Source organism: Triticum aestivum, chromosome 6A (assembly GCF_018294505.1).
Source record: "Triticum aestivum cultivar Chinese Spring chromosome 6A, IWGSC CS RefSeq v2.1, whole genome shotgun sequence".
NCBI classification, from domain to species: Eukaryota; Viridiplantae; Streptophyta; class Magnoliopsida; order Poales; family Poaceae; genus Triticum; species Triticum aestivum.
The window spans coordinates 482,234,287-482,247,132 of record NC_057809.1 but is presented as its reverse complement, the minus strand read 5'-3'; the positions used below and the strand labels follow the sequence as shown (position 1 = coordinate 482,247,132).

General features: G+C 45.2%; 1 protein-coding gene and 1 non-coding gene across 3 annotated transcripts; one reads left to right on the top strand and one right to left on the bottom strand.

Moving 5' to 3' along the window:
• Positions 1-214: 214 nt before the first annotated feature.
• TRNAL-AAG (transfer RNA leucine (anticodon AAG)) lies at positions 215-295 on the bottom strand. The gene has a single exon. It is a non-coding gene; the product is annotated as a tRNA-Leu (tRNA).
• A 1,435-nt stretch (positions 296-1,730) lies between these two features.
• LOC123128002 (pentatricopeptide repeat-containing protein At1g74900, mitochondrial) lies at positions 1,731-10,428 on the top strand. 2 transcript variants are annotated; one of them, XM_044547891.1, is made up of 4 exons: positions 1,731-3,459; positions 4,048-4,134; positions 9,345-9,765; positions 9,914-10,428. In XM_044547891.1, the coding sequence occupies exon 1, from the start codon at positions 1,805-1,807 to the stop codon at positions 3,296-3,298; it is 1,494 nt and encodes a 497-aa protein (XP_044403826.1). In that variant the 5' UTR covers positions 1,731-1,804; the 3' UTR covers positions 3,299-3,459; positions 4,048-4,134; positions 9,345-9,765; positions 9,914-10,428. The 2 variants fall into 2 exon arrangements, with proteins under 2 accessions (XP_044403826.1, XP_044403825.1); XM_044547890.1 differs by lacking the exon at positions 9,345-9,765.
• The last annotated feature ends 2,418 nt before the right edge of the window (positions 10,429-12,846 follow it).

Here is a 12,846-nt window from a genome sequence, read left to right as displayed (position 1 = left end):
TTTTCATGTTCAAGGGATTAAAAAAAACAAGGTGAATGCATATCCGAGAGAAAAGAAAAATATTACGAATCAAGTTCCTGATACTTTGTAAAATACTGCATCGGTGAATTTTCATATTCAAGGGAATAAAAAATACTGCATCGGTGAATTTTCATGTTCAAGGGGTTAAAAAAAACAAGTGAATGCATATCCGAGAGATAAGAAAAATATGTTTTGACCAGAGTGGGATTTGAACCCACGCCCTTTCGGACCAGAGCCTTAATCTGGCGCCTTAGACCAACTCGGCCATCTGATCTTTTTGCTTCAAAATGCGTACTAGGTGCTTTTCTATGAGTAGTTGAACTATTCGAGAGCAAAATAGAAACATAATAATTGACCAGATTGGGATTTGAACCCACGCCCTTTCGGACCAGAGCCTTAATCTGGCGCCTTAGACCAACTCGGTCATCTGATCAGTTTTATTTAAACGAAACTGCTGTGCACAAAGTGCGTATCTTTGGTGCACACGATTCATTCTTCAACGACTGATGGTTCCACCATTGGTGCAGTAGTTTCTGCTATTAAAATTGCAGCTAGTGCCTTTAATTCGGTGATCTTCAAACACATCCATTGTTGAGGAGGCAGTAACTGAACTTAGGTACAAATAAACCCGTCTTAAAAAATGCATTTTAAACGTGTTTTAGAATGTCATAAATCACTAAACAAAATTTTACACATACATCTTTGTAGAATATGTGTGGGGCAAGAGTTTTTGTGAATAAATGTCTTTTTATTTTGCCTCTGCAAAAAAGACAAACATCAATGCTTCTAAATAGCATTTCATGACACATTTTTTAAAATCTTTTTTGCACATGCCAAAAGAAATTTATTTTTCGGCGAAACTTCTTGAGCACACATAGAACACAGAGATGCACGCATGCAACTTTTTTCAGTGTTTTTTTTATATTTAGAAATGTGTTTTCCGAAGCGGGTTCACATTTACCTGCATTCATACATATATGTTCCATCCATTGTCATTTGAATATTGTTGCTCATTTGTTAGCTAGAGTTTGTATATATACATGCTTTCTATTCTTTTGTCCTGGATTGCATACGGGAAACTCTCGCTAATGTTGTTGAGCAATCAATGGTTGGGCGGCGCTGCCGGCTGGCTGGTTCGTCTTCTATTAAGGACGAGAGTGCTGGGGCTGGCATGATCCTCCGTGATGGACATGGTGCTATTATTTTCTCTTCCTGCCGTGATCTACGACATTGTGCATCCCCGCTGGAATCAGAACTAGCTGCTTGTTTGGAGGGCATCTTCCTTGCTTTCCAGTGGTCTGTGTTGTCAATTGTAATTCAAACAGATCGCCTTGACGTGATCAAGGAAGGAGTAGATGACCTCAGAGCATATGATGATGGTTAGAGAGATTATTGCTCTTCTTCAGGATCGTGGTGAATTCTTAATCAAGCATGTTAAAAGAGAACAAAATGTTGTTAGTTACTTTTTAGCAAACTTTGGTCGAATTAAGAAGCGCACTGCGGTGTGGCTTCGATCAGGTCCGGACGTGGTCCGGAAACTATGTAATGCAGACTTGGATGTTGCTTGATGAGTGAATTCTCCTTTTCCTCGCATATAAATAAATAAATAAATAAATAAATAAAGCTGAGGTTCTCTCGCTGTAAAAATGGGAAAAACTCCCGTGCTACGAGAAAAGTATAACACGAACTCGTATGGAGAGTGACTGAAATCTGAATACTCCTTCGTCTTTGTGTAACTGATCCTCTCTCTCCGGCTCACACCCCCGCGCCCGAAGTTCCGCCAATGCCGCCGCCGCCGCCGCCGCCGACCTCGCTCTCGCCATCCTCCCCCACGCCTTCAACCGCACCACCCCCATCCCCGCGCCAGATCGCCGCCCTCGTGCTTAACCACCCGTCGTCCAACCTCACCACCGCATCGGCCCGCTCCCTCTCGGCGTCCCTCCTCGCCGTCGCCCCGGCCCTCCCGACGCCCGTGGCCAACCGCGTCCTCAAGCTCCTCTGGCACCACGCGCCGCGCGCGCTCCTCTTCTTCCACTCGCTCCTCCACCTCCCCACCCGCGCGCACGCCGTCTCCCCCTGCACCATCGACCTCGCGCTCGACCTCTCCGCGCGCCTCCGCCACCCACGCCAGCTCACCAACTCCATCCTCGCGCTCTTCCCGCGCCTCCGCCTGCCCTTCACCCCGCGCACTTTCCCCATCCTCTTCGAGCGCTTCGCCGCGTCGCAGCGCCGGCCCGACATCGCCGTCCGCCTCTTCCTCTCGCTCCACCGCTCCCACCGCGTCGTGCAGGACCTCCCCCTCTTCAACTCCCTCCTCGACGCGCTCGGGAAGTCGCGCCATGCCAGCAAGGCCGCCTCCCTCGTCCGCGCTCTCGAGCGGCGCTTCCCCCCGGACGTTGTCACGTACAACACCCTCGCCGACGGATGGTGCCGCGTCAAGGACACATCCCGCGCGCTTGACTTGCTGCGGCAGATGGCCGAGTCCGGCATCACGCCCACGAAGACAACCTATAATATCATCCTCAAAGGCTTCTTCCGTGCTGGGCAGATGCAGCACGCGTGGAACTTCTTCCTCCAAATGAAGAAGAGGGGGGCCAAGGACGAGAGATGTAAGCCGGACATCGTATCGTACACTACCATCATTCATGGGCTGGGTGTTGCTGGGCAGCTAGACAAAGCTCGCAAACTGTTCGATGAAATGTCTAAAGAAGGTTGCACGCCGTCTGTGGCAACTTGCAATGCGCTTATCCAGGTGATATGTAAGAAGGGAAATGTGGAGGATGCAGTCACAGTGTTTGATGATATGGTTCGACAGGATTACGTGCCAAATGTGGTCACCTATACCGTCTTGATTCGAGGTCTCTGCCATGCTGGGAAAATTGACCGGGCTATGAAGCTCATGGAGAGAATGAAAGATGAAGGCTGTGAGCCAGTCGTTCAGACATACAATGTTCTAATAAGATATTCATTTGAGGAAGGGGAGATCGAGAAGGCCTTGTGTTTGTTTGAGAGGATGAGTAAAGGAGAGGACTGCCTGCCTAACCAAGATACATACAATATCATAATAAGTTCAATGTTTGTGCGCAAGAGGGCTGAGGACATGGCAACGGCGGCGAGGATGGTGATGGAGATGGTGGAGAGAGGCTACTTGCCAAGAAGGTTCATGCTCAACCGCGTTCTGAATGGGTTGATGTTGACAGGGAATCAGCAAATTTCTAGAGATCTGTTGAGAATGCAAGAGAAATATAGACGCCTGCGACGAGAAATAAGATTGTGATTGCCATTTGAGTTCTACAATGGCATAAGGATACAATGTTTTGCGCATCTTGAGGCTTGGGTACAGAAGTATGGTGCAACCCTCGTGCTTGGCAGTTCATACTTGATACTCCTGTGGTGGTGTTATGATCAGTCTGATGTTTCAGGGACACTTGATTATTGGTATGTGTTCTGAACATGTCCATGGAGTTTTCTCTGTTGCCTGTGCATATCTGATTAGCAATTTAAGTATTTTTGTTTTGAGCTTGTGTTTTAGCTCTTTTGTTAACTGCATGTTCTATTTGTAATTGCGAAGGGTCAAACTGCAAAGGTATGCCGATCATTATCCATTGTCTTGTTGTAATGTGGTATATAGTTACTAGGATCTGTAGTACTAGGATGCTGCAAGTGTTTCTCTAGAAGTAAGGTAAGGTCTGCTCATGCTTTACACTACTAATCAATGATACTCTTAGATGCCAAAGACATCACGAAGCTATGAGACTCTTAGTCACCAGATTATGCATGAAGGGAGACTGCATTAATTGCCCAAATACTTGCAACAAGAAACAAAGCTAGCGGTGGCTTTTAGTTGTATTGTGTCATAGGCAAGTTTTGAGTTGTGCTTGAAATTTCTCATTGTTAAAAAGAGTTTGTGGTATGCTGTGTGGAATCTGTACTGTTGTTTTTTGGTAAATGTTATGGGTTGAATATGGATGGCGCAAACACAAATAATAAATAAAATATTTATTTTGTTTTATTTCTTCTTTACAGGTTTTGCAGGTGCTGGATATCTAGCAAAGCAGTGTTGTCTTTATTGACCTGACTGTGTGAGCGAACATACTGCCAGACGCCAAGAAGGTAGGTTCTCTGTTGTTCAAGATAAACATACTTATTTTGGTGTTTTCTCCATAGTTTTAGTGTCGGGCTTTCACATATATGTGTGCTGATTCATTCTAGCTGTCGCGAGCAATAAATTCCTTTCTGAAACTAGTTTGATGGCTAGTCTCATGTAGTTGTGTGTACTACTATTCTGTCTGTAAGAAGTGACAAGCAGCATTGATTTGTGACTCTTATCGCATTCTTTAGATTAAGTCAGAAGCAAACATATCATGGGCAGATAAACGTTGATGTTCGTATCAACTATCAAGAGAGGGTACATGACCTTTAGTCTGTCCTCCAACATAACATTTCCACATGAGTGCAATTCCTGCAATATACACAAGCCTTATAAAAGATGGCATACATTCATTTTCTGGTTTACTAGCAGTATCGGGAGATTTGATACACGGAATTTATGGAAAGAATATACTGAAATCTTCTTTGTTTCCTTCCGATGGGTGATCTTAGCTTACCACCAATGTATTTAGCAGGAGTCCATGAACTCTTGTTTGCCATTCTTCTCTCGCGCCCATTGGTAGCTTGGTACACATTTTCTATTAAATTCTCTTTCCTGCCTTTTTGTGCATCCAAAACCTTCGCATCCAGGCATTGTGAGAAACCTACAATGCAAAGACTCTTAGACCCTTGCATGACGAGTAGATTGAACTATGCATGTGTTAAAAGAACTAGCGAGCGACTCAGGCTCACCTGCTTTTAGCTCGGATCATGAAAGTAGAGAGCCAGAGCTGAGCAACCTTTTCAACTCTGTACGTTAAAGAGCCAAGTTCAAGCAGCTTTCGAATTTTCATTAGCTTGCGAAGGGTCAATTTATATTAGAAAAATACCAGTCCGCAACTAATATTTTGACAGTTGACAGCCTAATAACTACGCAAGGCTTTGTTGGACCATGTCCATGCCAAAAGGCCGTACCTGACTTATGTGCATATTTATTTGACTCTGGAATTTGTACAAGGTTGGTCTACAAATTGTTGGCCATGGGTTGTCTGATAATTTCCAGTGGTTTTGCTGGTTCTTAGTCGCATGAGGTTTTCTTATATCTAAGTCGATTTCTGAAAAGTACAATTTCTGTTTAGTGCAAAGTGCAACTTGCACTTTTTTAGAGAAGATTTTTGAATAAAAGTGCAATTAATATTATTTCTGAACTGAAGCTGTACTTTTCATAACCGACTTACACGTAAGGGTCTCAGTTTACTTATTTATAAATGGATCAGAGCATCTCTAGCAAATCCTGTAAAACGCGGTACCGCAAATTTCGTTTAAGGGATCCTGTAAAATGACTTTGCAGTACCACAGAAGACACGACAGAGCAGATCCTGTATAATTTAAACTTAGACTTCGCACCACCATAGTTCACCGGAGTTCATCACACATTCAAACACACGAACTTAAAAACATACTCCCTTCCTCCCAAAATAAGTGTCAACCTTAGTACAACTTTGTATTAAAGTTAGTACAAAGTCAAGACACTTATTTTGGGACGGAGGGAGTAGATAAACCTAATCTAAACTACTCTAGGGCTTGACATTGAGATAGTACTTGGCCGCGGAGTTGGAGAGAGTACACCAGCTGGTACTCCTCTTTGGCAGCCTCGAGCCGCGCGGCGGCACCTTCTTCCAGCCACGACCGCCTCCTTCGCCTCGAGGAGCTCCAGCTCCGCCTCACGGAAACGCTTGGTGATCGGCCAAAGGATGTCCCTGATCTCGTCGAACTTCCTCCACGCCCTCCGGCCGCTGCTGCGGGAGAGGGCGTTGTGCCCCCTTGCCTGCTTAGGGTGTGTTTGGTTCAGGAACGAAGTGGAACGGAATGTAATGGTTCCATTCTACTAGAATGGGTCCGTTCCGTCCTTGTGTTTTGTAAGAGCAATTTTAAGGAATGGAATGGTTACATTTTGGTGTTTGGTTTGAGAGATAGAATGGAATGAAATTATTCGTCACAACTCATTATATTGACTCATACTGAATTAGATTTTGATAGAAAACGAAACTGAACTAGAGATACATCAAATTGTCGGAACAGAGATACATCAAATTGTCGGATTTTTTTTCTTCTAAACTGAACTAGAAATTGGTAGAAAACTAAACTGAACTAGATCTTGATAGAAACTAAACTAAATTAGATCTTGATAGAAGGCCATAGGCACGCACGGCGACGTTAGCCGCGTATTGCAGCCGATTCACGAACATGTGGAGGTTTGTCTCTACGCTACCTGCAGTGTAGAAGATACAGAGAAAGTTCAGAGAAAAAACCAGTGTTAAAATTCAGAAAGGAAGCACACACACACACAACACATCGGCTTCTGCATGCACGCACATCCCACTCGTAGACGCGCTGGAGCCCACGACAGCCGCCGCCGCCGCATGTCAGCTTGCCGCGGACACCCTGGATTCACCTCCGCAAGCAAGAACATACACTGGAGAGGTGGGGAGGATCACAACTTGAGGAGAAACATCAGGAACTCCAACTCTGCCGGTTGCCTCCGTCGGTAGTCCGCGCTAGCAGCCGTTTGCCCGCCGCCCCGCTGATATCCTACCGCGGATGTGGGAGAGACGAGATGCAGTGCCGAGAGGAAGAGAATGGCGATGGAGAGGCGGCGCCGAGAGGAAGAGACGACGCCGAGAGGGAGAGAGCGACGAGGGAGAGGCGAGGCGCCGCAGATGGAGGTCGGAGTTGGAGGCGAGTGGGTCGGGAAGGTGAGGGCGAAGACGGGGACGAGGTAATTCCTTCGATTCGGCGGTATGAGCGCATTCCGCATATTGGACGAATATGCCGTTCCTGGGAACGGGTGGGTTCCTATTCTATTTCTCTACCAAACGCGAGAACGAGTTCCAGGAACAGAACGGACCCGTGCCGTTCCACCTGGTGATCGGTACCAAACACACCCTTAGAGCGCCATTCCTCGACCCGGGGGGGGAGGGGGGGGGGGGATGGAGCTGCCGGCCTCATTGTTGTGGCGGGCCCGCTTGTGCGGCGGTGAGCCGCCACGGCCACCACGCCCGCGAACTCCGCTCGACATGGATCTACTCGAAAATGGCCTCTGTGCGCTAGAAATGGTCGCTTTATTTACCGGATCTGCTCGGGCCAAAATTTTACCTTTTCCTGTAAATCAGCCGGAATTATAAGGGCCGGCGAGCTTATACAGGATCTGCTAGAGATGCTCTCAAATCTCTAGAATGTATGCTGTACCACAAATAGTATTCATACTCATTGGGTACAACTAGGACATCTTTGCTGCCTACATCGATTCCTTAACCAAGCTTGGGATACATCTAAGGCATGCATAGTTGTCTGCACCGATTCCCCACCCTGGTCGGCTTAGGCCCTTTAGGTTGTCTGCATCAAATTGTCTCTGATCACCTCTTTTCGTGGGTGGTGATTCTACCTATGAAGTGATACTCCAATTTATCCAAGTCTCTAGCTCCACTTTCTCAAGAAAATCAACAGAAAGCCTAAATTGTCTTATCATATGGCATCACGGCATCACAAATTGAACTAAGCTATACATGTAACTGTTAAGCTTCATGCACTAGCCAACGCAACCAAAAGTCTGAATTGATGGAAAGGGCTAGGCATACCACATATACATTTCAATACCCCCTCTCACGTGTGACGCGGAAAGCCAACACGTGGATAGACTCAGAGGTATGGCTCAAGAGACCTATATGTAGACACAAAGGGGGCAACATCAAGTTTTAGATAAATTGCGAAAGCCAGGACTTGAACTCGAGACCTTAACTCTGATACATTGGAACAGAAAAATATACTACCTTCGTTCACTTTTCTAAGTCGTTTCAGACAACTCAAAATAGGCTATTTTGCACATTGTCTGAAATGTCTTCAAGGTCTTATAAAAGTGAACAGAGGGAGTACTAAACTTCCCTTCACTCACCAATTGTCCAGAGCTTGCACAATATTCATCCAATACCTGTCTCAACAAGGTTGCATTATTCATATCTGCTTTCATAAGGACTAAGGAATCAACAGAGAATAATACATGAGAGACTAATGGTGCATTTCTGCACACCCGAACACCTTCAATGCCACAAACCTCCTCTTTACGAGCCAAAGCACTAGATAAACCCTTTGCACACACAAGAAATAAATATGGTGATAAGGGGTCCCCTTGTCGGAGCCCCCTTAGGGTTAAATCCTTCTGTTTCTCGATCATTATACTTCACTTTGTATTTTACAGAAGTAACACCAGTCATTGAAAGCTCCACAAACCCAGTTTGGAAACCCAATTTTTCCATCATCCTCTCCAAGAATTTCCATTCCACGGTCAGCTTTATGCACATCAAGCTTTACAACACAATACCCCTCTTTGCCTTTCCTTTTATTTTTATTGTATGAATGCATTCATAGGCTAATAAGATACTATCCGTAATAAGTCGGCTTGGAACAAAAGCACCTTCAACCGGTGCAATAATTTTATCAAGGCAAAGTTTAAGACGGGAAGCTACCATTTTAGATCACCTTATACAACACATTGCAAAGACTTATTCGCATGTATTGGGTAATTCTTCCGGGTTCTCCACCTTTGGAAAAGGACGATGACCATGTTATTCCATCCTTCTGGAATAGCTTTGTTATTGATAGCATTCAGAACTTCAGAAATTAGAACATCACCCAAGATCAAGTCAACATTTCTTAAAGAAGATAGCATGTAACCCGTCCATACCCGGAGCTTCCATATGGAGAAAGGTTTCTTCTTTACCTCTCCTGGAGTATATGGTTTCACTAAGCTTTGTTCATTTGTACCGTCATCACCTTTTCAATCAAACTTGGGTCCGGTTCATCTATCTCTGTAGAGAAAATACCTGCAAAACAATCATTTTTTTCGCACACGGTTGCCGTCACATCCCTTCCTGCAAAATAATCATATACGAGGGGATTTAGACATGTAGTACCCTCCCACCATACGACTTGATCATCTTGTAACTTGTTTATACGGTTTTTTAGCCTACGAGCTGAGGCAAACTTTTGGAAATATGTCGTATTCTTGTCAATTTATCCGGCTTCTTTGGGCCCAATGAATCTCCTCTATCTACAGCAATTGTTCCAGCCCATCCGCAAGTTCTCTCTGCCTAGTAACATTTTCCTGAGATAGCACATCTCTAACACTTGCTCTAGTTCTCTATGCACTTTCTTAATTTTCTTTTATGATTTTTCAGAACCTTCTTGTCCCACCGATGGAGTTGTTCATGAACACATGCTAGTCTGCCAGCCAGCCCAGTGTTCTGAACATCCGGCCGTGAGGACTGCCAAGTTTCTTCGACCACGTCTCGGAATATCTGCTCCCTTAGCCAGTGTGTCTCAAACTGGAGAACCGACTTGCCCAACGATTCCTGGGCCACTTCCTCATGCAAGCACATAAGTATTGGTCTATGATCCGATTTGTTATAAAGTGTTCCAGAATAGCGCTAGAGAACATCAGATTCCATCCATCATTTATCAGAACTCGATCTGATCTCTCTTTGATCAAAGCTCTATGCCACCTAAATTTGTCCCCCGATAAAACCATGGTCAGATAAGTTACTGTCTTCTCTGAAAGCCATCGACGACACACCATTCAAGGTGTCAACAAGTATTATGGTGTGTATTCACAAATGAACCGACGGCCAAGTGACATGGCACTCCAAGAGCTCATAAGTTTTGCTTAGTATTGCTCTATTTGTTGGTCAAATGATTATTTTGCTCTGTTATGCAACCTGTTGATCATGTCAATGTATTCCTTTGCTAGTTCGGTCGGGTGTTCACGTCGTACCACAATAAAGAGGGCAAGTGCAAGTTGAATGGGCAAAGCAAGTGGAGCCACACTGCTAATTCCATCAAACCGCTGACGTTGGAGGGGATGAAGTTGATTAGTTGGACAAGGAAGACCACGAAGAAGCTAGAAGAGGTGGCGTCCAAGATGATGGACAAGTTCAAGGACATCATGGCGAAGGAGGAGGCATATCTCAAATGCAACGAGCTTAAGAAGAGGAAAAAAGGCGGAGAGAATTATGCAATCATGGAAATACTAAAGAAGAAGATGGAGCTTGAGGAGAGGAAGCTTGCGGTCAAACAAACATGCGAGGACCAAAATTTCTTGTACGTGAAAGCCGGCAACTTGGATCCTGATGTGGTGTAGTTTGTTCATGAATCGTGTGGTGGCATCTACGCACACTATGCACAAAAGGGAGGTGGAAAAGAGGCCGGAAATTGAGTCATTCGCTTTTGCTAGTGGTTCGATGGTTGTACAATTTTTTTTGAAGATATGATGTTTTCACTGTTAGTTGCATTCGTTTTTAATTATTTAAATGTATCATTGAATTTGACAAAGAGATGAGGCCGGGCAAATGGAGAAAATTGTGAGGGATAGCATTGAATGATGTCCGTCCGATCGGATGTTCGTAGAGAGAACATTTGGTGACGTATATTTCATGAAGGCCATTGAAGATGCCCTAGGAGCCAAATATTGGAAGTAGCCTACGGGGCTCATTTGGAACAATAGGTAGTGAGGGCATACACTGCCGTCCATCGAAACGAATACCTTGGACAGTTTATAAGGTGGCGGTCATCCAACTCTATACATCGCCGTGCGAGGAAACACTCGTTCGCACCTGCCAGCGGTTCACCCAGCCAATAGAAGGGTCGGACGAGCCCACCAGTCATGGAAGCAAAAAAACAACCGCACGGTCAAAATAAACAATGCAGGTCCAACATCTGAGACGAGTTTTGATCTAGATCCAATGGCCAACGAAGCTCCATTCCAGGGGAGCCCCGGGAGGCCGAGTTAGCCAGCCTACTTGTAGGTTAGAATATGTTCGTTCCTGTTTTTTATGCTATATTTGAAGCATTTAAAATAACTAAAACAAAATCATCCTTCATCCATAATCATGTTGTGCAAATATTTCAATGCAACAAATTCAAATATACATATTACAATCCATGTACACAATGTGCAGGAATGAAGTGGACCTGGGTGGCGGCCGGACCAGGGTTGGAATTGAAGTGTAGGCAACTCGGTTGACGCCCGTGTGGCACGGCAAAGGTCTGGCAAGGCCTGGGCGGCGCAGTCGGTAGTACAACGACCACGGTGGTCCCAGACTATGCAGATACACAACAAAGGTGGAGGGACAAAGTGAGAAAAGCGAGGCTCCAGATGAGGTTTTTGTGTGGGTCAGAGGGCGGGAGTCCTACGTGGCGGTTGTCTGGATATCTACAAAACTTTCCATGTTTATTTTTGGTTTGCGGGAATTTGGACGTGTGAACTCGTCCACATATGTTTGATGGGGAATGTGGAAGGGCATATAGGACGCGTTTGGTTGCCTGCATCGATTTCTTCCCCTTTGCATCTATGACTCGTATGGTGTCATCCTACTACCACATTGGCATACATAATCACATATGGCAACACAAGTTCGTCCTAACTACTGTGGTGTCATCCTACCACCACATCCAAAAGAGGATGTTATCCTACCACCCCAAGTTCTCCATAAGTGTGAGGGGTTATTATATACCACCTCATCAAAACATGCAATCCAACATCAAGAGTTTTTCAAGCCCTAGCTACCACAAAATGTATATTGTCGTCATCATCTTCATCGTTGATTGTCATGCACGCCGTCGCCACCACCACCAGAAACAATTGTAAAAGTAGTGCTTGCCTAGCTAGGTCCTCAGCCAGAGCACCCTATGGGCATTTGTAATAGCAATGAACCTGAAAGTGCGTTATATCGACTAGAGGGGGGGGGTGAATAGGCGATTTTTATGAAAGTCTTCAAAACGTGGAAGTTATGAAGACAAACAGTAGAGATATGCCTATTACTATGCAGCGGAAGTTAGACTACACTAGGCAAGCCATGGTCAAGTATCAACAGAGTGAAAGCACAGTGACAAATAGCTGTAGTGTAATTAGGATCAGGTAGGAAGATACTATGAAGCCAAACAGATCATACACTCACGTTGTGAAGACACAAGATAGAGCAGACATGCAATGACTTCACAATGAGTGATCAGTAAGTAAAAGGAAGTGAAGATGAAACCAGTGACTCGTTGAAGACAATGATGTGTTGGACCAGTTCTAGTTGCTGTGACAACTGTATGTCTGGTTGGAGCGGCTAGGTATTTAAACCTTAGGACACACAGTCCCGGACACCCAGTCCTGAACACGCAGCTCAGGACACCAAGTCCTCATCGTATTCTCCTTGAGCTAAGGTCACATAGTCCTCGCCCAATCACTCTGGTAAGTCTTCAAGGTAGACTCCCAAACCTTCACAGACTTTGTTCACTGGCAATCCACAATGTCTCTTGGATGCTCTGAACGCGACGCCTAACCGTCTGAGGATGCATAGTCCTCAAGTGTAATAAGTCTTCAGATCACACAGACAAGAAGACTTAAGTGATGCCCAATGTTCTCTGGCTCTGGGTGGTTAGGGCTTTTCTCCTCGCTAGGAATTTTCTCTCAAAGGCTTCGAGGTGGGTTGCTCTCAAACGACAAAAGCCGTGCACTGAAATCTGAGCAGCCAACCGTTTATGGTTGTAGGGGGTGGGCTATTTATAGCCACTTGGCAACCCGACCTGATTTGTCCGAAATGACCCTGGGTCACTAAGGAACTGACACGTGTCTCAACGGTCAGATTTCAAACTCTCATGGCAACTTTACTTGGGCTACAAGCAAAGCTGACTTGT

What these genes read in the sequence shown, in the direction of transcription:
- LOC123128002 (XM_044547890.1), top strand. Translation starts at nt 1,805, where the DNA reads ATGCCGCCGCCGCCGCCGCCGCCGACCTCGCTCTCGCCATCCTCCCCC.